We start from the raw sequence: 27,752 nt of genomic DNA on the forward strand, positions 1-27,752 counted from the left end.
CAGACAGGCTGGCGTGAAACATGCGCTGTACATCCTTGGAGACGCTAAGGCCGCATAGCGAGGCTGGGGCTGGCTGCCACATTCTCTTGGCTGCACAGAGAACCCAGCACCACAGGGAAAGGGAATGCCAGTGCGGCATCTGTCTGGGAACACAGGTTGGACAGTGGTGGAGTGCCATAAAGGTGAGTGAGCAGGTGCACAGGAAAAGGTGCAACTGGAGGAGCCATAGGGACAGGACCCCTGAGCACTCTCTACCTAGCCCCCCTCCCCCCCCCAAAAAAAAACCCTGGGACAGACCCTGGTCCATATGATCACTTCCGTTGTCCCGGAGCAGAGGGTCTTCCTTGCCTGGATCATCTCCCATGCACTTTGCAGTAACCGATGCTATCTGAGCCCTCCATGCAGCTCCCAGAACAATGTTTCAGTGCCAGAAAGAAGACAGGCTGGTCTCCCTCAATGAAGGCAGGTGAGCAGCCAAAAAAGTTTTATTCAAGGCATAAGTTTCGGTAGGCAAAGACACATCTCCAGAAAAAGCGTGCATGCATACACACGGGAACTAATAGCTTGAATACAGCTTTGCTGGTCTGGAAGGGGCCCCTGGGCACAAACCTTGGTTTCGGGGCGACAATTACCAGAGCACGGCTACACAGACCGGAAAATCCACAGCCACCCATTGGCCCTTGCCATGGGACCCCTTGACTGAACTCTGTCCTGCCGCTTCGGACCCACACAGCCACCCACCCAAAAGAGACAAGACGGTCCGAGGGACAGGACCGGGCGGATGAAGGGCATTCCCTGTTTTGTTTATTTGAACCTGGAAGGAAGTACAGCAAACTTCAGCAAGTCCATATTGGGAGGAGGCCACAGATGGGAGAACCCCAGCCTCGGAGCTGTTCTGGGTGTTCCCGAAGGAATAAAATCTCCCCGCGAGGGTCTGCAGATTGTCTTGTTGCCACTGGAAGGGGCTAAGGGTCTCCAGCAACTAGACCTCCCTGTTGCTGGGAGACGGTAAGGAGAGGAGATGCAAGGGGGGGGGGAGCTCTCATCTGGCACGTCTCCGAAGAACAGAGGACCTTGGCACAATGTCAGTTGTGAAGCACTGGGCTAGGACTCCCCAACCCCAAAACATGAAGGAGAAAGAGCCTTTGAATCACCAAAGGAACACCTGTACCCTGTACCCTACCAAAGATCCTGGCCTCCCGAAACTCCATCTCCAAGCCTCCAGTTTCCCAACTTGGACTGAGCAATAAAACCCCCCATTCCCTGCCAATTCCCAGAAGTGGCATGACATCTTTAATAGAAGAGCTGTTTTTCTTTTTAATATTCCGCTTTCCACCATCCAAAGGATTTCCAAAGCAGCTTACAGACATCTTTGCCTTCCTCTCTCCACAACAGACATCCGGTGAAGTCAGTGGGGCTGAGAGAGCTCTGAGAGAACTGGGACTGGCCCAAGGTCACCCAGCTGGCTGCATGTGGAAGAGTGGGGAATCAAACCCGGATCCTCCAGGTTAGAAGCCGCTGGTCTTTAGCCACCAGACCACACTGGGAGCTGGGCAGGACCTAAGGCTGCAATCCCGTCTCTGGACTCAAGCCCGAGAACAGTAGTTGTGAGTTTCCTGCATTCTGCAGGGGGTTGGACTAGATGACCCTGGAGGTCCCTTCCAAGTCTATGATTCATTGAGTCCACATCAGAGTCACTGCAGATGGCCTAAGCATTCGTCAGCACGGGAGTGTTCTTCCCACTCCGCTGCTCCTGAGGGAGGAAAGGAGAATGTTCCAGAGGGTCAGGGAGAATTTTGGGTTCCTCCAGGGCAATCTGGCTATCAGACTGTCCACCATCCAGAACTGTTCCACAAGCCACCTCTGCTTCTCCGTGGCTGTCCTGAAGTTAGTATGAAAGCTTTAGGTCCCCACAGGAAGATGGATCAACCCAGAGACGTTCTCATACTTGGGCTCCTGGGATTCCGCTGGGGAAGCATCCCCTCCAGTCTCCACCTCTGGCTGGCTGTAGATTTGGCTCGGGTGCATCTTCTGCCCAGCCTCCTTGCAGGTAGGATCTGCCGGGCTTCCCAGAAAGCCCTGGGCCTCCCCCTCAGTCAACCTGGGTCCTAGGTCAGGCTTGCCTTGCGACAGCTGCCCCCTAGGGCTTTGGTCTGAGTCCGATGTCCTCTTGGGGAGCGCCTGGGGGCTCTCGGGGTTCTGCCCGGCCTCAGGCCTCTCCCTCGGCAGGCTGCCCGGCTGCTGCTCTGGCCCTCTGCTCCTCCCGTCCCCTTTGCCCACCGTCACGTAAATGGTGGAGATACTCATCTCTTTGCCCCGTGCGGACAAAGCTGCCTCCAGAGCTTCCACTCGCTGGGCCACGTGGCGGGAGCCGGAGATGCGTTTCCTGGGGCCGCCTGGGGTGCTCCGGGGAGAGAGCCTGTGGCCCTCCTCCTCCGCCCACGAGCCGGCCTCCACGTTCTCATAACAGCACTCTGGAGAATGGGCCTTTTCACAGCCCGGGGCCGGCTGGTGGAGCAAGGCGACCTGGGAGAAAGGCCGGGCTGTCTTCGGCTTCTGCGTGAGGGGGACGCTTTCCGCGGGGGCTCTGGGACTTGGAGGGCCAAAGCAGGTGCCTTCCGCAAAGGACACGGAGGGTCTCTTGGCCTTGGCCAGGCTGGACGTGCGAGGGATGGCAAAAGGCTCCAGGTGGGAGGCCGGCCCTTCGGGAAGGAGGCCCGGCTGTAGCTCAGGGTCTGGAGCTGAAAGAAAAGGGCGGGGTGGTCAGGAAGCTGCCTGGCACTTCTCCCCTGGGGTTCAGAAAGGTCAGGTGCAACAAGGTGGCATGAAACTGAGGCACGCCTCTGTCTGTGACCCCAAAGAGAAGAAGAGCTGTCTTTTTGTATCCCGCTTTTTACTACCTGAAGGAGTCTCAAAGTGGCTTACGATGGCCTTCCCGTCCTCTCCCCACAACAGACACCCTGTGAGGGGGATGGGGCTGAGAGAGCTCTGGGAGAACTGGGACTGGACAAGGTCAGCCAGCAGGCCTCATGTGTCTCAAAGGGGATCACAATCGCCCACCCTTCCTCTCCCCACAACAGACACCCTGTGAGGGAGATGGGGCTGAGAGAGCTCTGGGAGAACTGGGACTGGCCAAGGTCAGCCAGCAGGCCTTGTGTCTCAAAGGGGATCACAATTGCCTACTCTTCCTCTCCCCACAACAGACATTGTGTGAGAGAGGTAAAGCTGAGGGAGCTCTGAAAGAACTGGTTGGCCCAAGGTCACCCAGCAGGCTGCATGTGGAGGAAGAGAAGGGAATCAAACCCAGTTCTCCAGAGTAGAGGCTGCCACTCTTAACCACCACACCATGCCAGCAGAAGGCAAAAAGCTGAAGCAAGGCCTCAGCACCTTTCTGCACGACGCAAGGAACCTGCTAAAAACATGAAATCCTCGTCAGAGGGTAGGGTTGTCAATATTTAGGTGGCACTTGGACCTCTTCTGGTACTCTTCAAACTACATAGATCAGTTCCTCTGGAGCAAATGACTGCTTTTGAGGATGGGTTCTGTGGTGTTATCTCTGCTGAAGTCCCTCCCATTCCTAAGTTCCATCCCCCAAATCGCCAGGTGCTTCCCAACCCAGAGCTGGCTGCTCTAGCAGAAGGAAACGACCAACACCCAAGCCTACCTTCATCGGTAGGGAGGTGGCAGGCCGGAGCCTCCTCATCGTCTATGTCCGAGAAGGAGCTGTCCATGGGCCAAGCAGCGGACGGCGACTCCAGAAAGCTGGGGGTGAAGGGGACCTCTGCATCATGGTGGAAGACTGCCCAGGTGGGAGGGAGAGGGACATGCAAAGAAGAAAAAGGAAAGTGAGATCAGCAGGCCCTTTCCCCGCAAACCCCCAACCCAAGACAGCTTCTCCTGCTCACTGCCTCTTGCATCCCGCCCACCAAGTCTTGCCTGCAGAATGTGCCCCATCAGCTTGTGGGACCTCCAGTAAAGGTCAGCCTTGTTTGTGCTGTGACCCAGCCACAAGAGTCAGCTGGGGAGGAGCAAACTCCAGTTTCCTGAGCAGCAGGGGAAAGGGCGGGGATGGGGGCAGCATTTAAGGAAAGCTGCTTCAAATGTCTCTCACTTCCTGTTTGCACCCAGAGGTGAATTTGCTGACTGTGGTCTCGAGCTTCTGTCTCTTAGCTCTTGTGTTTGCACGCTGATAGAGGGCCATTCGTAAGAAGCTGATAACCGCCTCCAATCACATCTCAGCTAACATTGTTCAGTGAATTATGCATCTGAACTCTACCTAAACCAGGGGTAGTCAAACTGCGGCCCTCCAGATGTCCATGGACTACAATCCCCAGGAGCCCCCTGCCAGCATTCGCTGGCAGGGGGCTCCTGGGAATTGTAGTCCATGGACACCTGGAGGGCCACAGTTTGACTACCCCTGACCTAAACCTTCCTGGCAATTAACCTCTCTTTCCCCATCCTCTCTCTACCTCTATTAGCCTTTTCCAACTTTTTTATTGTTCAGAAACCGCTGAAGCATTCCTCAAGTTTCGAGAAACCCCCAAAGTGGTGTGATCATGCAGAATATGGTTGGGCAGCGTACCTGTGGACATGTCCACCTGGGGTCCCTCCCCTTCCCATCCCCTCCAGGCCCATCACTGGCCATTTTGGGAGAGGGGCAGGGAGGGCTGACATGGCCCTATATGGCCATACCACCCAATAAATGTTTAACACATTTTAAAACTACATAAAAAAATTAATTAACTCCCACCCATTCTGGAAACCCTTCCGGGGCCATCAAGAAACTCCAGGGTTTCACAAAACCCTGCTTGAGAAAGCCTGACCTATATCTAAGGTTGAGGGAATTCTGTTTCATCCTATCTGAAAATGTGTGTATCTTGAATAAAGCTTTGCCAGTCTTAAAGATCCTGCTGGATTCCACCTTTGTTTGGGGGGGGGGTAAAGTTCACTTTACTCCTGCTCGAAAACAGCCAGAGTAAGGTAAATTACGTAAGCGCATATAGACTGATTTGCTTATGGTGTGCCGGCAGCACTCAAAGGCTCACAAATAGGATCAGGGGTCAAATCTCCACTCAGCCCTGATTGTTGTGAGAATAAAATTAAAGGACTTCCAAGGGCAGTGGTTATCAACCTGGGGGTCTGGACCCCTTTGGGGGTCAAACAACCCTTTCACAGGGGTCGCAGCAGGGCAAGCAGCTTGGCCGGGGCGGGGGGAAGGGTGCCATCTACACAACAGCCTTGTAGGGCCGATCAAGATAGAGCGTTCATCTGTCTGGTGCAGCGGAAAAGAGCGAGATCAGCATGGTGGGACAAGAGGCAGAACTGAACTGAGAAACCCTGGGGAAAAAAGTTTGTGTGTACTTATATGTATACAATAATATATTAAATTGGAAGTCAGGAGATATGAATCCCATTTATTAACCAACCTTTGAAAAGCCAAAGGAAACATTCTCCATGCACCCTGAGCAGGATTCCGGTACAACAAAGCCTGTTTTATGGCGTTCTTCAGCAGCGCTAGCAAAATATCTGTACGGAAGCTCTCCATGGCACCTGGCTCATAGTGGCTTGGGTCTCACTTCTTAACTAAGTGACTGCAGGAGGTATTCTTCTTGTGCCTACTGATCCTCCATAAGATGTGCAAACCAAGCCACTGTGAGCCAGGTTCCATAGAGAGTTTCTGTCCTGATATTTTGCTAATGCTGCTGAAGAACACTATGAAACAGGCTTTGTTGTACCAGAATCCTGTTCAGCTTGTATTATTGAGAATTCTTTCCTTTGATTCTCCAAGGATTGGGTAATAAACCGGACTTACAGTTCTTTTCTTGATTTGCAATTTGTTGTACAATTGTGTATATATATGTACACACAAACCGACTCTTTTTTTGCTGTTATCTTGTTTGCATGCTCCTGTTGTTTGATTATACTGAATCGGGTCGGTATTGTCTACAGACTAGCAGCGGCTCTCCAGGGTCTTTCCCATTACTTATAACCTGGTCCTTTTTCACTGGAGATGCTGGGGATAGAAGTGGGGAGCTTCCTCAATGTCTTTGATGTGTTATTTTAATCCTTATTGTTTTATTTGCATTGTAAGCCACCCTGAGTCCTGCAAGTTAGGAAGGCGACTAAAAATATAAAGAGAGGCACCACAGCTCAGTGGCAGAGCATTTGCCTGGAATAGGGAAGGTCCCGGCTTCAATCTTCAGCGTCGCCAATTAGAAAGGAGCAGGCAGTAGGTCAGGGGTAGTCAAACTGTGGCCCTCCAGATGTCCATGGACTACAATTCCCAGGAGCCCCTGCCAGCGAATGCTGGCAGGAGCTCCTGGGAATTGTAGTCCATGGACATCTGGAGGGCCGCAGTTTGACTACCCCTGCAGTAGGTGATGGGGGAGACCTCGGCCGGAAACCTCAAAGAGCCACTGCCAGTCTGCATAGACAATACTGACCTCGATGGGACCTGATTCAGTGTAAAGCAGGTTCACGTAGGCTCACTTGACCCACTTGGCTGAGACCCAATCCAGCTGGATGACAGAGCAGAGTGTCTAATGCTGCCCTTGCCTAGAGCGCCACCTGCTGGTCCACCTCTCTCAGATTATCTGGCTCATCTCAGCTCTTGCAAATCCAAGCTGCCTGCAGGGCCAGGCTTCAGAAGTTATCAGTCCAGCCACATTCTACGGCAGGGGCAATGGCAGGGGCTCATGGGAATTGTAGTCCAAGGATATCTGGAGAGCCAGTTTGGTCACCCCTGATGCGGCCTGGGACACCATGACTTCCCCACATAGTTTTTAAGAGTCTCTAAATATGCATTTGAGATTTTTCACATATGTTTACAATGAGTTGCTGAGTTCTATTCACCCAGAGACAGGGCCTGGGCTGAACTGGGCCGGCCATGAGAGACACTGGATTCCAGACTCTCTTCTCACCTGTCACGCGTGGAAGCTTGTAACCCCCCAAAGAGAAGCAGGGGAAGGTGGAGTGAAGGTTAGCCAGCGCCCCCTGCATGTGGTGCTTCACCCGGGAGACTGGGTCCCCATCCGCAGCTGCCATCCTAGGAGAGGAAAACAACAGACATGGATTTCACACCAACAGTACACAAGGAATACAGGTGGTAACATAATTTGTCCTGCCTCTCCAATGCATTCCTACTACAGGGAGCTAAAACAGGTAATACAGGCTCAATCTCACACACACCCTCCCCCCTCCCACCTATATGTCGGCATGGATATGATTGACCACTCCTCTGTTTAAAAATCCCTTCATGTAGAAATCTAGCCTGCTTTTTGGCATGCTATTTTTCCACATGCGGGGTATTTTGCGCATGGAGGAACTTTCTGTCCTGTCTGCTCTCTTTTTGAAGAAGAGCTAATTTTCTATACTCCATTTTTCACTACCTGAAGGAATTCCAAAGCAGCTTACAAACATATTTCCCTTCCTCTCCTCACACCTTGTGAAGTAGGTGGGGCTAAGAGAGCCCTGAGAGAACTGCCCTTTGAGAACAGCTCTAAGAGAACTGTGACTGGCCCAAGATAAATCAGCTGGCTGCACGTGGAGTCTTGTGTGCAGTTCTGGAGGCCTCACTTCAAAAAGGAGGTGGACAAAGTGGAGAGGGTGCAGAGGAGAGTGGTGAGGAGGATCTGGGGCCTGGGGAACCAAACCCTGTGAGGAAAGGCTGAGGGGCTTTGGAATGTTCAGCCTGGAGAAGGGGAGGCTGAGGGGGGATATGATGGCTCTCTTGAAGTATCCGAAAAGTTGCTATTTGTTGACAGCAGAAGATACAACCCAAAGAAATGGGTTTAAATTATTTGTGGAATGGTACCAGCTAGATGTCAGGGGAAAGATTTTCACAGTCTGAGTCGTTCAACAATAGAATCGGCCACCTAAAGAGATGGTGATCTCCCCCTCACTGGCTATCTTTAAGCAGTGGCTGGAGAAGAACTTTTCACGTATGCTTGAAGCTGATCCTGCATTGAGCAGGGGGTTGGACTAGATGGCCTGTCTAGCCCCTTCCAACTCAATGGTTCTGTTACTCCAGCCCCTGGCGCAGTTGGTTGCTCAAGGCAGGTACCTGTCACTGGTGGACACTGGAGCTGATTGGCAGCAGCAGCAGCAGCAGCAAATGCAGAGCAGGAGGAGTAGCAGCAGAAGCGGGGCCAGGATGCTGGCGAGAAGGAGGTCTTCCCGCTTGCCTCCTGGAGGAAGAACAGAAGTCGGGCAGGGCAGGGGATGTCAACCCTTGGCTGTGGGGCTGATCCAGATCCCAGCAGGCACCAGCCACCTCCACAGTGTCAATCCAAACCAGGGTCAGCCCCAGGTTCCACCAAAGGCCACTTACCCCACTGGCAGGCCCCAGAAGATGGGTGGCACGGACCCCTGGGGCAACGACAGACAGAAGAGCAGTTCGGCCCGTGAAACCCTTCCCGGCAGGTCTGGTTGCAGCTGCAAGAAGGCAGAAGGACGGGGCAATTTCCCAGCTGCAGCCAAGCAGCCCTGCCTCGCCCCACGCCATACACCCCCTTTTACCTAGGGCCCCAGTACCCAGCCTGGCAGACGCACACGCCGGTGGCCGGATCACAGGTCCCGTTGAAGCAGCTCGGGCAGACTAAGAGGCAGCCCTTTCCGAACAAGCCAGGGGGGCAGGGGAGGTCACACCTGTGGGGAGAGGGGGTGGGGGGCAGGAGAGAGTCACTTTCCTCCAAGAGACTGGATGATGTTGCTTCCGTCCTGCTAGGTTCTGGGGTGGAGGGAGCCCTTGGGGGAGCGGGTTGGAGGGTCACGTCAAGCCAGCTGAGCCTGCCCCACCCACCCCCGATCCCATTGCCCCCACCCTGGCCTCTCTGCCTCTTTCTCAGCGGTTCCCAGCTGCCTAGGCCCACATTTCGAGGGGCGAACGGGCGCCATACCTGGCACCTCGGGAACCTGGTTCACAGTGCCGGCATTCCCCCGTTTGGGGGTGGCAAGCTTCCCCTTGGTAGCAGTGGGGGCAGAGCTGGGCACAGTTTTCCCCGTAGCGCCCCGGCGGGCAGAGCTGATTGCAGCGGGTCCCGTTCCAGCCAGCCTCGCAGGCCGGGCAGAATCCGTCAACGGGCGAGCAGGGCTGTCTCTGCTTGCAGTGGCCACAGCTGTGCGGGCAGAAGAGGGGAAGAAGAGGAGCTAGATGGTTATGCCCCACTTTTCACTACCCAAAGCAGCATACAAACTCCTTTCCCTCCCTCTCCCCACAAGACGTGCCCTGGGAGGTAGGCTGAGAGAGAAAAGTGACGGACCCAAGGCCCCAATCAGGTCTCCTGTGTCTCAAAGTGGCTAACAATTGCCTGCCCTTCCCATAGCAGACATCCTGGGAAGTAGGGGGGGGGGGTCTAAGAGAGCTCTAAGAGAACTGCTTTGTGAAAGCTGCTCTGAGAGAACTGTGACCGGCTCAAGGTCATCCCACTGGCTGCATGTGGAGGAGTGGGGGATCAAGCCCAGTTCTCCATGCATGTTCATTAAGGCAGGCTAGAGGGGAAAGGCTGGGGAGCCCCTGGGGAACTCTCACGGAGCTCTCACGGAGCCCCAGGACGCCAGGGAGCCCTGCTTGGAAATCCCTCATCTACTCAGACTGGTTGCAGCTTTCCAGGGTGTCAGGGAGGGGGGGGGGTCACCTCCTACCTTGTCCTCTTCATTGGAGATGCCAGTGACTGAGCTAAGGACCTTCGGCATGCAAAGAGCCGTGACCCCCTCCCCAAATCTAAGAATCCCCCACTGTACAAGCAAGTCCCATTCAGACAACTGTGTCTATTTTTGCAACTATTTTTGCCGTGCATCGTTGCAGAGAGGCCAGTTCTGCCCCTGGGGGTCGAAACAGGGCCACTCACCTGTATCTGCACTGCAGCCCGAAGGTCCCGGCGGGACAGGGGTCCGAGCACGTCTGGCCCTGGTAGCCGGCATCACAGGCGCACTGTCCGTCTTGGGGGCTGCAGGTCCCGTGCCAGCACTGGCACTGTTGCTGGCAAGACGGCCCCCACGTCCCCGCCCTGCACTCACATCGGCCGGACTCCTGGGCACAGGGCGAGCGGTTGCAGTGGCAGGTCGAGGAGCACTTCCTGCCCCACCATCCGGGGTCGCAGAGGCAGCGACCGGTCGTGGGGTCACAGCGAGAGCCAGCCAGGTTACACTGGCACTGCCTCTTGCAGTCTGGCGCCCACCAGCCTTGCTTGCAGTGGCAGGTCCCAGTGCGGGGGTTGCACTGGCCGTGGGGGCCGCACTGACAGGCAAACTGGCAGAGCGCCCCCCAGCGGCCAGGGTGGCAGGTGCATTCTCCGCTGGCTGGATCGCACTTGCCGTAGGGATGGCACAGGCAGTGCTCTTTGCAGTCGGGCCCCCAGAATTCGTCGGGGCAGCCTGCAAGAGGAGGGAGAGAGTGAGAAGGGACTACAACCTGCTGTCCTTCACCGAACGGCCGCTTCTGAACAGGAAGCCAGAATGGAAGGAGTCTCTTAAGAACGACTGAAGAAAGTTGGCAGGTATCAATCTGCCCAGAGGGGTATTTATACCCAGCTCTTCTTCTCAAGAATGTAGGAAGAGCTCTGCTGGATCTGACCAGTGGCCCATCTAGTCCAGCATTCTGTCTCATGTAGTGGCCAACCAGTTCCTCTGGAGGGCCAACCACAGGGCATAAGAACATAAGAAGAGCCTTGCTGGATCAGACCAGTGGCCCATCTAGTCCAGCTTCCTTTCTCACACAATGGCCAACCAGTTTCTCTAAATGGCCAGCAACAATTCCCCTGATGTTGCCTCCTGGTTCTGGGATCCAGAGGTTTCATGCCTCTGAATCTGCCAGTTCCCTTCAGTCACCATGCCTAATAACCAGGGATAGACTTCTCCTCCATGAATCTGTTTATTCCTGCAGCCATCACTACAATTTTAAAATAAATTTGAAATTTAAAATAAATGGTGTGGATTTTTTAAATCTTTATTTATAATCCACTTTTCTCGTGGGAGCACATTTTGCATTACATTTTGGATTAGAACCATGCGATCAAGCAGAATGATAGCATACGATTTCTAACAAACAATGCAATAAGACCAGGATTACAAACATTAGAAGCAATGTAAAAAGCATCAGATATGATACATCATGCAGTGCAGTGCAGTGCAGTGCAGTGCATGGAATGGAGTGGAATGGAATGGAATGGAATAGAAGCAGCAGAGGCAGGTGAGGCTGAAAGGTCGGCTGGCTCAAGGTCACCAGTAATCTTCCATGTCAAATGGGGACTGCAACCAAGGGTTTCCCAAGTTCTACTCCAGAGGCCCCCAACATGGTTGCACTTAAAATAAGAGAAAGCACACTAACTGATAGAGTCCTTTCCCTGTCACAAATGGTGTGTGGGAGTGCAAGAGAATTGTCTCTACAGGCGAGACAAGCCTCCATGGAAGGCCATGGGAGAGTCAGAGGACCAAGAAAGGAAGGCAGCTCCCCGGCTAGGACAAAGAGGCATCCCATTTAAGGAGATCACACACGCTTACAGCAATGCAGCACCTCCTGAGGCCAGGCATACTGTATCGCTCGTCCCAACACACCCTCGGCTGCCACAGCCTTCAGCCACATGGGTACCCCAAAGCTGTAGACCCTGGCAAAACATGTGTGGGGGAAGGTGGCAGAGTTCACAGCTGCAGGGGCTTTTGGTCTGGAAATAACCCACTTCCTGCTTTGTTGGCATCCTCCCTCAATGGAAACTCACGTGTGTTACAGTTGGCCCCGAAGAAGCCCGGCTTGCAGCGGCAAAAGCCAGGTCGGACGCACACTTCCTCTTCTTGGCAGGCAGCGGCTCCTTCACAAACGGCTGGGGAGGGCAAAAGAAGGCGCAAGATGGCGGCATCACAGCTCTGGTCATGCTGGCATGAAGAGCCCAGCCCCGACAGGCCCGGTGAACCAGCTCCTCATCTGCCAGGCCAGAAGCCAGCTAGAATCTAGGACCGCCAACCTCCGAGTGGGACAAAACAGACAAGGAGCTGTCGATCCCTCAAAAACAGCAACCCCATTTCTCTGGTTGCAACCTCCAGGTGGGGCCTGGGGATCTCCCAGCATTACGTGAGAAAAACGACCGTTTGGGAGGGTGGGCTTCATGGGGTCCCTCCCCTGCCCCCCCTCCAAGTCTCTAAGCATTTCCCAATTCTGCTAGCAACCCTATTAGAGCCTCCCTCTTCCCACCCCCACCCCCACCCCCCACAGAGCAAAGCAAAGGTTAGCCAGCCGGCTTCAGCTACTTGTGAGGCAGAGGAAAACAGGGTGGGAGGAAGAGCATAGCGGAGAAAGAAGGACAGACAGGGGCCAAAGCCCCCCCACTCACCCACAGTGCACTCTCGGCCTTCTTGCTTCCAGCCAGGGCAGCAGGTGAGGACTTGGGTGTGGCTGGCAAGGAGAAGAGAGAGGGTGGGAGATATAGGCCCTCTTTATTCGCAGCCTACGATTGCTGCTTGCGGGACAATGCAAAAATGTCGCTTTGCCAGCGCCGTGTGTTTGATGACCATGCTTATGAGGGATGCCAGCCTCCAGGCAATTACAAACCCCTTTCTCTTCCCCTCCCCACAACAGACACCCTGTGAAGTAGTTGGGGGGCCAAGAGAACTCTGAGAGAACTGCCCCGCAAGAACAGCTCTAAGAACTGACCGGCCCAAGTCACCCAGCTGGCTGCGGGTGGAAGAATCAAACCCAGTTCTCCACTGCTCTTAACCACTACACCAGGTTGGCTCTCAAAGGAGAACTCGGGTAAGAGACAAAGAGTCAGGTCAAAGCTCCTTGATACAGTCATAACAATAACGATGATGATGTTAATGATAATAATAATAATAGTAAAAGAACGCTAGCAGGAAAAGCTTTTATACACTTGTTAGAACTTTACGGAGCAGAGGACAGAATTGGCACAGGCTTCAGTGAGACCAGTAGGGAATGCAGTCCAAAAAGAAGCACAGAGACTGAAGTTCAGGGGCCCCATTCCCAAACAGACCGTACAACATCACACACAACCCCAGACCAGTCCCCCTGTTTGTCCTCAAAAGTAGGCAATTCACCTAGGCTGTGCCTAGGGCAGGAGGTACCTGGAGAGCCAGAAATGGGTTTGAAAGTAGCCATTTTTCTTAACCCCCAGTAATGATCTCCAGCCGCCAACATGAGTTTGGCAACCCAAAGGACAACTGAGCTCCAGACGACAGCGGTGATGAAGAATATGGCAGCTCTGGAGGGTGGGCTGTCCGTCATTACTTCCTGCTGATGTTCCTCCCCCCCCCCCCAGGCTTCACTGCCAAATCTCCAAATTTCCCAACCTGGCCACCCCAACGCTGCAGGGATCAGGCAGCACACCTGTGTGCTCATCCTTCTCTCTCTGGCCCAGTGGAGCCCCAGGAAGGGACCTGCCCCCACAGGGCCTACCTGGCTGACCTGCAGACATGCTTCCCGTCGGGGTCCAGCTCAGCGGTGTCAACCCCAGCCCTCGTTCCCTGGGCCTGCAAGAAGAGAAGCAAGAAGGGCAGCCGCTCCATCATCTTTGAGGGCCCCCAAATAGGACTCCCTGCTCGCTACGGCAGTTTCCCTCCCAAGCTAGGCCTCTCCCTCCCATTTCCTCCTGGATTTTTCCTGAGGAAGTCAACGGGAACCTGGGGAAGGCAGGATGTGCACTCTGGGGCCCCCAGCTATTCTTAGGCCAGGCACCAGCGGAGACAAACGGGTCGTGGCTCGGAGGCAAAAGGGTGGCTTCTGAGGATGGTCTCTTGGGGACACAATCAGGAAGCTCAGGCCGGCTTCCTGAAACTCCACGGGGCCGTCTCTGCAATCCTATCCCGTTCCCGCCAGCCACACTGGACCGTCCCGTCGCTATCAGCGCTGGTTGTGCAGACACAAGGAAAGCACTTTGTACATGCTCAGAGGCACTTCCTTCACGATTCTGTCAAATGCTTCACGTCCTTCCTGCAACTTCAACCGTTGAGAACGGGCTGAAGTCGCAAAGACCCTTCAAGGAGCCAGGATGTGCCCCGTGGGGCGGCCGAGCATTCTGGGCAGCTTTCCCCTGCCCTCTTCCTTTTCAAACGCTCCACCTCAATGAATGTAACAGGAAGCACCTTTTTCCTGCTCCAACGGATGCTTCATTCAAAGGCAGGCTGCCGGTCAGGGCTGAAGCAGGAAGCCCTCCCACGGACCTCAGCCATTTCTGCCTAGCGGCCTTGAACCCGGGCAGCACTGGAAAGGCTGTAGATTGTAATTTGTGACGATAGAAGTGCTTGGCAAATCTGTTTATCTTACATTAGATATTAATTCGTTTAAATGTTAATTTTAGCCATCAGTCCTGCTGACGATATTTTGAAAACGGTTATTACCGCAAGCCAGTTTGACTGTTGCTGCAATGTGTTGATTTTTTCTGTATATCTTTTATTTTTATTTTTATTTATTCATATTTATATACCGCCCTCCCCAAAGGCTCAGAGCGGTCCTTCTAGGAAAAATAAAAAAGCAGTAAGAGACATTTTTACTTTAGAGGATTTACGGCCTCTGATGGATTTTCTCTCATATAACCTCCAGGCGTGGCCTGGAGATCTCCCAGAATTACAGTCGATCTCCAAAACTAGAAATCAGGAGAAACAGGCCACTGTGGGGGAAGGACTCTACAGGCAGAGGTGCCGAAACTGTGGCTCTCCGGATTTTCATGCACTGCAATTACCATGAGCTCCTACCAACATGGTCAATTGGCAGGTGCTCATGGGAACTGTAGTCCATGAACATCCGGAGAACCAGTTTGGCCTCCCATGCTCTATGTATGACATTATATTCTCCCCTCCCAAGGCTTCCGCATCTAAATTGTAAGGGACATCTCAACCCAGAGGTGGCAATGCAAACAGCCTATGGCAGAAAGTGCAGATATGGAACGTTCATTCCATTATTGTAACAAAAGAGCAGGAATAAGGGTTGCCAGACTCCAGGTGGGGCCTGGAGAAAGCCTGGAATTTCAGCTGAATACTGGGCAAAAGATAGCACTTTCCCTGGAGAAAGTGGCAGTTTAGTGGGCAAAATCTATACTATTGTCCTGTAGTAGTTAAGAGCAGCAGCCTCTAATCTGGAGAACCGGGTTTGATTCCCCTCTCCTCCACCTGCAGCCAGCTTGGTAACCATGGACACAGTCCTCTTAGAGCTGTTCTTGCAGAGCAGTTCTGTCAGAGCTCTCAGCCCCACCTACCTCACTGGGTGTCTGTTGTGGGGAGAGGAAGGTGATACTAAGCGGGGAAGAAAACCCAACTCTTCCTCTTCTGAGTGAAATCCCTCCCCCAATCCCCCCTCCATCGGTCGCGCCCCCAAATCTCCAGGGATTGTTCCAGGCTAGAGTTGGCAACAGCGGTAGCAACACGTCACGTTGCGGGGCGAGCGAGGGAAAGTCCAGAACGGAAAGAACAAAAGTGAAAGTCGCCCTTTGCCCCGCTTTCCCGCGCCCCGAAGCTCCGGCCTCTTCTCCTCCTCCTGCGCGGCCCTCTGACTGCGAGCCAGCCGGGGCGGAGTCGCCCGCGCTGGGCTTGACTGACGCAGGGCCCGGGCAGCCGCGGCCGGGCCATGGAAGAGCCGGGGACGAAGCCGAGCGCTCCGAGCCAGCTGGCCCTGGAGCAGGTGTACCGGCTGGCCGGCGCGCTGGGCTCGGAGCTGCAGCGGCTGTCGGACCTCTGCGGGCCGGGCGCCGTGGCCGGCCTGGTGACGCAGCTGGTGTGCCTGCTCGAGCTGCTGGAGGCTCTGGCCGCCGGCGCCGGGCCCCGCAAGCTGCAGCCCCCGGCCGCCGAGGAGGTCGCTCAGCCAGGCGGGCGCGTACGTGTGGGGCGGACGGGGCGGGCCTGGGCGGCGGGCGCGGGTCGCCTTTCGCGCCGAGGGAGTCCTTCTCCGTGGGCAGCCCAAGGGCGGCGGCGGGTCCTTCGAGGGCACCGCTCTGCTCCGCTCCGTCCCGCACGTAGCGGGAGTCCCTTGGCGGGCGGCCCTCGGCAGCGTCACGGCGAAGAAAGTTTTTACGCGCGCTCCGGAAAGCCCCCCTGCCGCCGCCCCGCTCCCGCGCGCCGGTCACATGCAGCCTCCCGCGGCAGAGGCCCCGACCGACGGCCGCCCGCTCTGGATCCGCAGCTGCTCCGGCCTCTGGCGCTCCAGAGAAGGGTCGGGGCGCCGTTTCTGGCGGCCTCTCCCCGGCCGGCCCTTGGAGGGGGCGCCCGGGAGGGTTGGGCTGTTTGGAGCAGCAGAAAAGAGCGAGAGTCCCGGAACGCCAAGACGAACCGAATTGCTGGCACGGGAGGAGCTTTCGGGAATCGCTGCTCAAGAGAATCGCTGCTCAAGATGCTTGGCATCTCTTGGGAAAGAGGCCTTTCCATACCAAATTCGAAGTCCGTGTGTGTGTGTGTGTGTGTGTGTGTGTGTGTGTGTGTGTGTGTTGGGGGGGGGGGGTGTCCCCTTGGCTTTTGTTCCTAACTTATCTTGTCAGGGAAAAGAAATGAATCCCAAAAGCTGCTCCCAAAAATTCTGCTGGTCTTCAAGGTGCTCCTGGACTCTGGTTCCTTTGTGTCTTATCAGAAAATAACCCCCTGATTCAGACTGTGGGCCCATCAAAGTCAGTATTGCCCTTGGGCTACTCAGTTCTCTTGGGGCTGTTTTCAGAGCAGTTCTCTTAGGGCTCTCTCCACCCCACCTACCTACTTCACAGGGTGTCTGTGGTGGGGAGAGGAAGGGAGTTTGCAAGCCATTTGGGGTCTTCTTCAAGTAGTAAAAAAAAAGTGGGGTATGAAAACCAGGTCTTCTTCTACTCAGACTAGCAGTAACTCAACAGGATCTTAAGGCAGAGATGGCTGAGGGATTGAATTTGGAATCTTAGAATCATAGAACTGTAAGGGTCCTCCATGGTCATCTAGTCCAACCCCCTTCACAATGCAGAAATGCAGTGCAAGCAGGTGCTGTCCAGCGGAGCCACTGGCCCCTCACCTGCCTGTGCTTTTCTCCTCTGCCCTGCCCAGCTGGATGCCTCTGCAAGGCCCACTCTGACCTCGTTTCCCCTCTTCCTGCAGGACAGGGAGCAGACCCAGGCCCTCTTGGAAGCCCAGCAGAGAGAGCGCCTGATGCAGGTACGCCTGGCCCAGGTGGAAGAAGAGAACCAGAAGCTCTTGGCCCAGCTGGCTGATGGACAGTCCCAGGCAGGTGAGAGAGGCCGGACTGATTTCTTCCCTAAAATGTGCCTGGTTGCCTGCCACATAACCTACTCTGAGCCTTTGGAGAAGGGCGCCATATAAATTAAATAAATAAAGATGCCCGTTGACCACTGTGGAGTGCCTCAGCCTGTGTCTCTTGCATGCAGTCTTCAGAGTCCCTTCGGAGCTGCTGCTCCTTCGGCATGCCCTGGGTTTTTGTTGGACGGGCCCCAAAAGGACGAGCAGTAGTCCTTATCCCTGGCTGCAGGGCCTGCCAGCCTTTTGCTGGGAGGCTGCTGGAGCCTCTGTTTCTCCCTGATCTTTTAGAGCAGGAAATGGGCTAGGCTCAGTGACTAGTAGGTCTTGTCATTCGACACACAGGCACACACGCAGCACCAGTCACATGACTTTCTTGACTGGGCGTGTGCAGCAGGCAGCAGGTCTTCTAGGGCAGCTCTTCCCTCGGGCAAAAGGTCCTGATGTCGCCACCCGAAATTTAATTAACACGTCGACTTGTCTGACCTGACCAGGATGGCTCACAGGGGCCTGATGTGGTCAGATTTCGGAAGCGACGCAGGATCAGCCCTGGTTGGTACTTGGAGGGGAAGAAGAACTGGTTTTTTGTACCCTGCTGTTGGCTACTTGAAGGAGTCTCAAAGCAGCTTGCAATCGCCTGTCCTTCCTCTCCCCGTCACGGACATTCTGTGACGCTGAGGCTGAGAGAGCTCCGGGAGAACCAGCAGGCCTCATGTGTCTCAAACCAGCTCTCAATCGCTTTCCCTTCTTCTCCCCACTACAGGCACCTGGTGAGGTAGGTAAGGCAGGGAGAGCTCTGAGAGAACTGGCCCAAGGTCACCCAGCAGGCTTCCTGTATCTCAAAGAGGCTTCCAATCATTTTCCCTTCCTCTCCCCACCATAGACACACTACGACAGGGGTAGTCAAACTGCGGCCCTCCAGATGTCCATGGACTATAATTCCCATGAGCCCCAGCCAGCGTTTGCTGGCTGGGGCTCTTGGGAATTGTAGTCCATGGACATCTGGAGGGCCGCAGTTTGACTACCCCTGCCCTACGAGGTAGGTGGGGCTGAGAGAGCTCTGAGAGAACTGTGACTTCCCCAACGTCACCCAGTTGGCTTCAGGCAGAGGAAGAATGGGGGATCCAACCTGGCACTCTAGATTAGAGGCAGGCAATGGCAAATCACCTCTGCTCATCTCAGTTGCACCTTGAAAATGCCTTCCGTCACCCTCCTTGCATAGATGAAAGTCGTTAGCCTTACAGTGCCTAGGGGGGAATTAGCAAAGCAGAACGATTGGAGCTCATTATGGTGGCTGGTGATGCTGGAGCGGCCGGGATGCCCTGCCTGGAGCTGCTTGAGCAAAGCTCTCCCCCGATTTGGTTGCAGACCGGACCACGTGCCAAGAGAGGGAGGTGATGCTACGACTCAAGGAAGTGGTGGACAAGCAGCGGGACGAGATCCGCGCCCAGACCCACGAGATCCTCAGCAAGAGCCGGGACGTGGAGGCGGTAAGGCTGCGTGGGGGTGGCCGGCTGGAGGAACGGCTGTGGCCCAGTGCCAGCCACGTGGTGCTGAGGGGCTTTGGGCCCCGGCTTCTTAGTTGCAGGAACAGCTCGGCCGCTTCATGGCCGTCAACGAGGAGCTGCGTCACAAGCTGGCCGTCGTTCGGGCACAGCTGAAGAAGGCCCTGGAGGAGAAAGCGGGCCTGGAGAACTCTCTCCTCGGGACCGGCCGGGAAGCCCACAGGCTGAACAAGGTTCGGGAGGGCACGGTAAGATGGCCATCCCTTCCTCCCTTCTGATTATCCCTGAGGGGCGGGGCATCTCAGCACCTGTGATGGTGATTCCAGGTGTTCGGTGACTGTCTTCGGGGGCTTTAGCCCTTGGCACACTGAATGCCTTGCGTTGGGCATCAAGTCGCTGCAAACAACTGGCAGCGTCTCACAAGGAAGTGGGCTTTTCTGGTTCAGACGGGAAGTTTTGGGGCACTCTCCCTCCTTTTGCAAAAATAAATGCTTGCATCTGTGCAATTCAGAGCTTGGCTGTTCTTGTCACTTCTGCAGGGCCTGCACAATGGAGTTGTTCCGCCAGGCCTGCGGTTGAGGCCTGAAATAATACTGAGATTCTGGCCTCCCTGCCCAAAACATCAGTCAATTTATCTTTATATTACCCCTCTCACTAGAGAGAAGGAGGCGGCTTCGGGAATCATTTGAAACTGAAAGACTAATTAAATTTTAGGGTTTTAATAGCAATGGCTTTTATGGTTGTTATTGTGTTGCTTTTATTGTTTTACTGTTACACGCCCTAAGTCCTTGGGCAAGGGCGAGATATACATAAAATATTACTTACTTTCTTGCCTGGAGCCTTATGTAGTTCCGGCCTGGATGCCTGCAGAGTCTTCGGGCGAGGCTGGCCTAGCAGCTGGAGCCACCTTGGATCTCTTCTCTTCCCCCCTTTCCCAGGGCCAGGGTGCAGCAGCACCAGCTCCCCCACCCAGGAGCGAGGAGCCCCCCTGCAGGCACAAAGGAGAGCGGTGCTTCTCCAAGGAGGAGCTTCAGCAGATCGTTCAAGAGCGCAACGAGCTGAAGACCAGCCTGTTCTTGGTGCGGGAGGAGCTGGCCTGCTACCAGCGGTCAGTCCGGACAGAGAAGGGCAGTAGTGAACAGTGGGTATGTGGGGAGGGGTCTAGCTGGGATCCCTCTACCTCAGGGGTAGCCAACCTGTGGTCCTCCAGATGTTCATGGATTACAATTCCCATGAGCCCCTGCCAGCATTTGCTGGCAGGGGCTCATGGGAATTGTAGTCCATGAACATCTGGAGGACCACAGGTTGGCTACCCCTGCTCTACCCGGTTGTGACTTGCAGGTGGATTTCAGAGGAGCATGGCAGGGGAGGGCTGTTGTTCTTCCCAATTGCTTGCATTAATGGCTCTACTAGTTCTGTTAGAATGAGAATCACACACATGTGAGACCAGGAGCATCTTTGAGAACAGCAAAGTGTAATTCCCGGTATTACCTTTCGTGTGCAGGCACACTTCCTCAGATACAATGACGTGTGTGCCCTCAAAAGCTGAGGGCCCCTCCTCTCTAATAATAGCACCCCCCCCCCTATTATCAAAATCAGACGATGATGCTGAGGAGTTGAGAGGTATTCATTAGTATAAGCACCCGATGCTGTTTTAAGTAGTGGAGCTTAAGTAATGGAGAAAGATGTTTGATTTGCATTGTTTTTTATTGGGATTGTATTGATTTTAATGGTCATGACCAGATGGTCCAGGAGCAGCAGGATAGAATTCTAATTCATAAATAATACACAAATAAAATATATACCCAGAATCAAACTCGGTTGGTCCTTGAGGTGGCCCTGTACTCAAACTTAGCCCTGCTGCTCCCAACCAACATGGACACCCACCTGAATCTAGAAGAAGTTGGTTCTTATATGCCGCTTTTCTCTACCCAAAGGAGTCTCAAAGTGGCTTACAATCCCCTTCCCTTCCTCACCTCACAACAGACACCCTGCGAGGTGGGTGAGGCTGAGAGAGCCCTGATATTAGTGAAGAAGAAGAGCTGGTTCTTATATGCTGCTTTTCTCTCCCCAAAGGAGTCTCAAAGCGGCTTACATTAGCTTTCGCTTTCCCCTCCCCACAACAGACACCCTGTGAGATGGGTGAGGCTGAGAGAGCCCTGATATTGCTGCTCAGTCAGAACAGCTTTATCAGTGCCGTGGCGAGCCCAAGGTCACCAGCTGGCTGCATGTGGGGGGAAGCGGGGAATCAAACCTGGCTCGCCAGATTAGAAGTCTGCCCTCCTAAACTCTACACCAAGCTCGCTTTCTATCTGAAGTAGCATGTATGCATGATAGAGCTCATACCCAGAATCAGACTCGGCTGGACTTAAAGGTACAGGGGACTTAAATATTCTGTTGCATCAGACCGCCCTGCCCACCCACCTGAATAAATAACTGTGCCCATGTGAGAACAGTGCTTCTGCAAGGGTCAAGCACTGTCTCTGACCTTTGGGTAAACAAAAGCTTCTGCCTGGGCAGAACAGATTGAGGAAGTGTGCTCTGATTTAGAGGACGACCTTTGATCCTGCCTTTGCCAAACAGGAGAATTCCCCATCCAGCTACTGCCAGGGTGCAACCTGACCCACCGGTTCAAGGTGGGGGTGTCAGTTTCTTTTTACGTTCCTTATTTGCTGCTGGGTCAAAAGTCTTTTGCAGCAGGTGTCTCGTTGCCTTGGAGAGAGGCGTGGATGGTTAGGCAGTCAGAAACAGAAGCTGTGAATTCTGGGAACCTCTTCCTTGAGTACATCAACTTGTATGGGGACCGCTGGGCCAAAGGGATTAAAAACCAAGAGGGGGCTGGCGGGAATTGTTCTCCTCTCTGGCTGCTAGGTGGCTCTCACACCTGGCATTAAGCTTCCAGGTGGGATTTCCCAGGTGTTTGGCAAGGTCGGGAGGACTCTCCTATTGGGCAGGGGTGACTTGGGCCCTGCCACCTTCCCTCTGCTACGTACAACTCCTTTCCCCAGGGATATTTGCCTTCTCTCCTTGGTCTGGTGTCTCCACCTTAGAATATAAAGTTCCCTTCTAGGTCAGGCTAAACAGCCCAGCATCCTCTTCCCCCCAGTGGCCATCCAGATATTTTCGGAGCTCTCTAGAGCATCTCCTGAAGGTGATGGGCCATCTCCTATCTTGTCCCTGGATTCTGGGAATGAGCTAGACTCTGAATGGGGGATAAGGCTGCCTGAGCCAATAGCTGTCACTGGATCCTATGGCAGGGAATTCCCTGGTCTGCCCCAGACTTCTTTCTCCTTGTTTCCAGCTACTGATGCATGTTTGCAAAGCCGTATTGGGCTGTCAGTGTTCTGGAACAGGGGAGGGGCAGAGAGAAAAGAACAAGCGATAATCCTTCTCTCCCAACTTGCCTTGAGAATGTGCTCTCCCTCCCCCCCCTCCCCCAGGGAGCTGCTTAACCACGAGCGGATCCCCAGTATCCTCCTGGCGGCCATGAAATCGGCCTTCCAGAAGCAGCACAAGAAGGTGCGTGCCAAGATGTTGGGGACAGCGGAGGGGAGCAGGTGAGTCTGTGCAGCCTTTCCTTGACTGCTGCAAAGGTCCCGTGGGAGCTGGCTTAGAAACAGAGCCAGAAGGGAACCCCGAAGGTCATCTAGACCAGCACCCTGCACAATAAGGAAATTCACAGCCACCCACAACACGCACTTCCCCAGTGACACCCTCCAGGTAGCCTTGACTGGGACTGCCACCAGTGTGTGCCAGTCATCGGGGTGGCATGAGCTATGGGGGGGTGGGTGGGGGTTTTGCTCCTCCTCCCCTACCTCTCTTTGACAGTCTTCCTTTCTGGCCACTTATATTGCAGTGAGGAAGAGGAGGAAGAAGGGGTGTGGCTGGCCACACCAGACTCGGACACAGTGGATGGCCCCGTGGCCCCGTCCAGGATCAAGAGCTTGTAAGTCTTGACCAGAGAGTGATAGGGGAAAGCAGGGGGAAGTGGGAGAAAGAAAGAGAGAGAGAGAGAGATGTTTTTTATACCCTGCTTTTCACTCCCCTAAGGAGTTTCAAAGCGGTTTACGATCTCTTTCCCTTCCTCTCCTCACAACAGGTACCCTGTGAGGTAGGTGGGGCTGAGAGAGCTCTAAGAAAATTGCTCTGCAAGAACAGCTCTAAAAGAACTGTGACTGCCCCAAGGTCACCCAAGCTGGCTGCCTGTGAAAGTGGGGAATCAAACATGGTTCTCCAGATTAGAGCTCTAAAGAACTGGGGGGGGGGGTGGATTTGTCTCTGTGGCCAATTGATAGCCTCTCCTTTCATGTCGACATTCTCAGGAAAGGGAGCCCTAAAAACAACCTAATACACTGCATCAACAATGAAACCAGTAGCTGTTTTGAGGTGAAGGAAAAACTAAAAAGAAAAGTCACAGCTTTGGCAAGGTCTCACCATAGTAACACAAAGCCACCTGCAAGCTTTCAGGTTCTCTGAGTAATATTTTATTAGTTTCCAGCCTGGATGCTGCTGTCTCCCCTCCCGGAACCCTGAAGCAGGGGTAGTCAACCTGTGGTCCTCCAGATGTCCATGGACTACAATTCCCATGAGCCCCTGCATGGACATCTGGAGGACCACAGGTTGACTACTCCTGCCCTAAAGGGCCACCTGGCAGCAGCTCCATCCAGCACCACCGTTCAAGTCTGCCTGGCCCACGGTGGATCTTTCCCACCCCCACCCACCTTTTTTATTGTTCAGCTTGAAATCCGACTGGCCATGTTTCGGTTGGGGTTAGTCTGATCCTGACCTGGATAGCCAAGGCTAGCTTGAGCTTACCAGATCTCAGAAGCTAAGCAGGACCAGCCCTGGTTAGTGTTTGGATGGGAAACCCCAAGGATTTGGGTGGGAGTTCCTCCAAGGGACACCGGGGTCATGACAATATCGAACCACCTCCGAACATCTCTTGCCCGACTGCCAGGCAATCCTTCAGATCTCAGGAACTCGGCAAGGCCGACTCTGGCGAGCTGTCAATCCTCCAGGCCTGGCAACGGGAGACGGGCCAGCGGCCAGAACGGCCCTGCAGGGAGTCCACAAAGCGAGGTCAGTAGCTGGAAAACAAACACTCGCAAGCCAAGTCCAATAAGGGCCAGAAGAGTGGCGAGCCGAAGGTCAGTCAGGAAAACAGGGCCCATGAGCTTCAAGAGCACGGTCTGGGACTGCCAGTACATTAGGTTTTCACCTCCCTCCTCTCTTTAGCCCCAGCACAGCTAATCTGGCTGCCTCAGTCTTCTGAGTGGATTCTGCAAAGCACCTCGGAGACCAGTCCTTCCCTGGCAGCCTGCTTCACACTCCTGTGCCTTTCCTGCAAGGCAAAGGGTGTTTCCGATGATGTTGCTCCTTAGGTTTAGGAGATGACGGTGGGGAGCCAGCTGCTGCTGGGTGGGTGCTAGAGGCTGCAGGTGCCCCTGCCTGGTTGTGGGCTGGGTTCTCTAGGGGTCAAGGGTAGTCAACCTGTGGTCCTCCGGATGTCCATGGACTACATTTCCCATGAGCCCCTGCCAGCGTTTGCTGGCAGGGGCTCATGGGAATTGTAGTCCATGGACATCTGGAGGACCACAGGTTGACTACCCCTGCTCTAGGTAGTTCTGGTCCTTCTGAGGCAGTGGTTGAAGCTCAAGGGCTGATTCTGGCAAGACTCAGCTCCGTCTCTTGCTCAGAGTCGGACAGGGTTGCAGCTGGCCTGGGGTTTGGATGGGAGACCTTCAAGGATCTGAGTGAACACCAGGGGTCATGACATGGAGGCAGGCAACGGCCAACCACCTCCTGGCTCCCAGGCAGTTCTTGGATCTCCTGGCTTCCCTGCACACGCGCCGGATGGTATTAATAAATAAATAAATAAGTAATACTTCATTCACGTTGTTGCTGCATTCTGAAGAGTGCAGTATCCGGCAAGCCCTAGGCCTTCAGAGGTAAAATTCCAGACAGCTGCTGCTCAACAGGTACCCGGTATAGCTTGAGTGAAACAGGACTTGTTCTGCCAAGTAGACTTTTACCCGCAGGGCTTTTCTTTCTTTTCTTCTTTCGGGAATTAACGCATTGGCTTTTAGACACACACAGTAAACCGTCGCGGATGTTAGAACTCCTTAATTGCAGCGTTGGACTTCAAAATATAGTTTTGAATTGGCTTCTGAGCCAGAGGGGTGTGCCCCGTGCCGGTAGTTCTTCACTGAAAGAGGATCAACCTGCTTGAGAATTACCATGAACCCCAATTAACAACAATTGCATAGCTCCTTAAGGGCTGCTGCAAGAAATTTGGCAACTTCTCCCCGCCCCCAAAACAAAAGATGAAAGAGAGGATAGGCCTAGGAGCTGGCAAGAGAGGCCAGAAGGAAAGGAGTCAGCGTGGTGTCCTGGCTAAGACAGGACAGGCAGCTTCTAATCTGGTGAGCCGGGTTTGATTCCCCGCTCTTCCACATGCAGCCAGCTGGGATCCTTGGGCTGATTCCAGCCCTGATGGTGCTGTTCTCACAGAACTCTCTCAGCCCCACCAACCTCACAGGGAGTCTGTTGTGGGGAGAGGAAGGGAAGGTGATTGTCAGCCGCTTTGAGACTCCAGGCAATTAAAAGTTGGGTATGAAAAACAAACTTAAATGGACTCCGGGGAATGGTAGAGGACAGGAAGGCCTGGAGGATCATTGTCCATGGGGTTGCGATGGGTCGGACACGACTTCGCACATAACAACAGCAACATGAAAAACAACTCTTTTTTTTTGTACCCCACTTTTTATTACCCAAAGGAGTCTCAACATGGATCACCATCACTTTCCTTTTCTCTCCCCACAACAGGCACCCTGTGATGTAGGGGAAGCTGAGAGAGCTCTGAGATTACAATCAGAACAGAACTATCAGGGCTGTGATGAGCCCAAGGTCACCCAGCTGGCTGCATACGGAGGAACGGGGAATCAAACCCCACTCTCCAGATTAGAAGCCACTGCTCTTAACCATTACCCCAAGATAGCTTATATCCAACTTATCACTACCCAACTGTGACTAGGACAGCCAGCTGGCTGCATGTGGAGGAACGGGGAATCAAACCCAGTTCTCCACTGTTCCTAACCACTACCCTAACCACTACTCAGTAGCTGCCATTGGATCTAGCAACGAACAGTATCTACCACAACTTTTCTATCTGCCTCTTTCCCTCCTCTCGGCAGTTTTGGCCTGTGGTATCGCAGCAGCACAACCAGCACCAAAGACAGCTCCGCTGAAGCCGGCCCTGCAGCCTGGGAGATCGTTGACCCTCAGGAGGGTGACCCAGAGCGAGTAGAGGAGGAAGAGGAGGAAGAGCAGAAGGTGGCCTGAACAGAAGCTCCCCCCTGCCCTGGACAAAGATGGTTGGGCCCACAGAACTGCCGTGTCTGGGCTGAGGATGTGAAAAAGCAGCTCCAAATGGGTTGGGACACCACAATTACATCCACCATCCTGGCAGCTGCCCCAGCCCTGCGGAGGAAACCCCACAAATGGCTGGGGGGAGAAGCCATTTGGGAGACCCAGAGGGCCACATCGTCCCCATCAAATCTCATGCAGTTGAGCCTGTGGCTCTCACAGCCGGGGTGGCCTGCCAGGAGCCATGTCATCCTTCCCAAGAGGTGTTGTGTTGTTGTTTTTCTATTGAGACACGTAAGATATGGATCACTCATGGAATCTGAATGGAAGCTGAATGAGTTCTACGCTGCAAGCTACTTCTGAAAGGTCGCCTTAACGTCGCCGGCCGAAGCCAACATGTTGGAGGGATCTGCCTGTTCACAAGTTTTTCACAGTCCCCTTTCATGGGTCACTTGCACAGTTTGTCACCCAGCCCTGAAAAAGCGCTCGGTTTTATCTCTCCTCCGCTTGCAAAACGTCTGTTTTGAGCAAGTCATAACTATCGGCCTCCTTCTTGCTTGAAGACCGCTTTCAGTGCTAGACAGACTTGGCTGCTGGTCTGGAGTGGCAGAACAAAGTTCGAGTGGTACCCTTAGGACCAAATCAGTTTTAATTCTAGGTGTGACCTTTTGTGCGCATGCACACTTCCTCAGATGCAGGATGGATCCGAAGAAATACGCACGTACACGAAAGCTTATAGCAGGATTTCCAGCCACGCGGATCCTTCCACGGTCAAAAGGTTGATAAAGGCCAGCTTACCCCTCGAATAAAACTCTGTTGGTCTTAAAGGTGCCACCAGACTCAAAGTTGGTTCTGCTTTCAGCAGTAAGTATTTCAGCATTCAGCCAAGCCCTGGACGCTGCAGAGCGATGGGCCGAACTGGTATCCGGTGGATGCTTTGGAGGAATGACGGCTTCGATCAGGGCGAGGATTACATGGACAGGCTTAGCAAAGCAGTAGCCTCTTGCTCTTTGGATGGAAAGGCACATGGATAACAAGTTTCTGCTTTCATTGTGTTTGGTATGTTTTTTCTCCTGGGCTGCACTGAACTGGCAAGGCGGGTCCACATTTGGTTGTAACGTAATGCACCCCAAGTAGAGCTACCCTTTAAAAACACCTCTTAAAAACCAGCTGTTGGGGCTCACTTCTTGGCAGAAGCCTGGGGCAGATTTCTCCGGCTTCGAAATGCTGGCTTCTTTTGCACACCTCTTTCTAGGTCTTGCCCCCCCGGTGCTCATTCTGAGTGCAATAAGCTGCTGTTTCTTTAAGGACAGTCTTCTCCAGCAGCCTCTGCGTACTCTCCCATCATTTGGTACAGGCAAGATGGTGTTACCCCTAGTTAAGGTCTTTTGAGGTGCAGTTCTTAGTCTCCTGCTGCCTGGGGTGGGGGAGTATCTAACCCTACCTCCTTTTTCGGCTAGCTTGTTGGCCAGCACAAGTCCGATTACTGGGTGTTGTAAATTGATATGGATTGTTTGTAATATTTGGAGAGAACTATTTTAATAAACAGGAGAATTTTATGCTGTTTTCTTCCAAAGATGACCAGTTAATGATGCTGAGACAGCCAGTAACTTAACTCTACTTTGCGTTTTTAATAGTTCTAAGGTCTGGTACCAAAACACTGGATGCCAACTCACCCAC

The 27,752-nt window shown here is 53.9% G+C and overlaps 2 protein-coding genes across 6 annotated transcripts; one reads left to right on the forward strand and one right to left on the reverse strand.

Moving 5' to 3' along the window:
* Window positions 1–453: 453 nt before the first annotated feature.
* SCARF1 (scavenger receptor class F member 1) lies at window positions 454–15,511 on the reverse strand. Of its 2 annotated transcripts, none has more exons than XM_077311165.1 (11): window positions 13,403–15,511; window positions 12,324–12,385; window positions 11,715–11,816; window positions 9,849–10,374; window positions 8,898–9,116; window positions 8,551–8,646; window positions 8,330–8,433; window positions 8,063–8,186; window positions 6,921–7,045; window positions 3,665–3,799; window positions 454–2,741 (listed from the first exon to the last, which is right to left on the reverse strand). In XM_077311165.1, the coding sequence occupies exons 1-11, from the start codon at window positions 13,513–13,515 to the stop codon at window positions 1,903–1,905; spliced, it is 2,445 nt and encodes an 814-aa protein (XP_077167280.1). In that variant the 5' UTR covers window positions 13,516–15,511; the 3' UTR covers window positions 454–1,902. The 2 variants fall into 2 exon arrangements, with proteins under 2 accessions (XP_077167280.1, XP_077167279.1); XM_077311164.1 differs by having other exon boundaries at window positions 8,518–8,646.
* Window positions 15,449–27,648, forward strand: RILP (Rab interacting lysosomal protein). Of its 4 annotated transcripts, none has more exons than XM_077311167.1 (9): window positions 15,449–15,790; window positions 17,047–17,176; window positions 18,571–18,692; window positions 18,785–18,955; window positions 19,646–19,815; window positions 22,148–22,264; window positions 22,564–22,653; window positions 23,665–23,786; window positions 25,901–27,648. In XM_077311167.1, the coding sequence occupies exons 1-9, from the start codon at window positions 15,566–15,568 to the stop codon at window positions 26,011–26,013; spliced, it is 1,260 nt and encodes a 419-aa protein (XP_077167282.1). In that variant the 5' UTR covers window positions 15,449–15,565; the 3' UTR covers window positions 26,014–27,648. The 4 variants fall into 4 exon arrangements, with proteins under 4 accessions (XP_077167282.1, XP_077167281.1, XP_077167284.1 ...); XM_077311166.1 differs by having other exon boundaries at window positions 15,452–15,811; XM_077311169.1 differs by lacking the exons at window positions 23,665–23,786; window positions 25,901–27,648 and adding an exon at window positions 25,533–25,894 and having other exon boundaries at window positions 15,454–15,811.
* Window positions 27,649–27,752: the final 104 nt, after the last annotated feature.

This window comes from Paroedura picta, chromosome 15, assembly GCF_049243985.1.
Source record: "Paroedura picta isolate Pp20150507F chromosome 15, Ppicta_v3.0, whole genome shotgun sequence".
NCBI lineage: Eukaryota > Metazoa > Chordata > Lepidosauria > Squamata > Gekkonidae > Paroedura > Paroedura picta.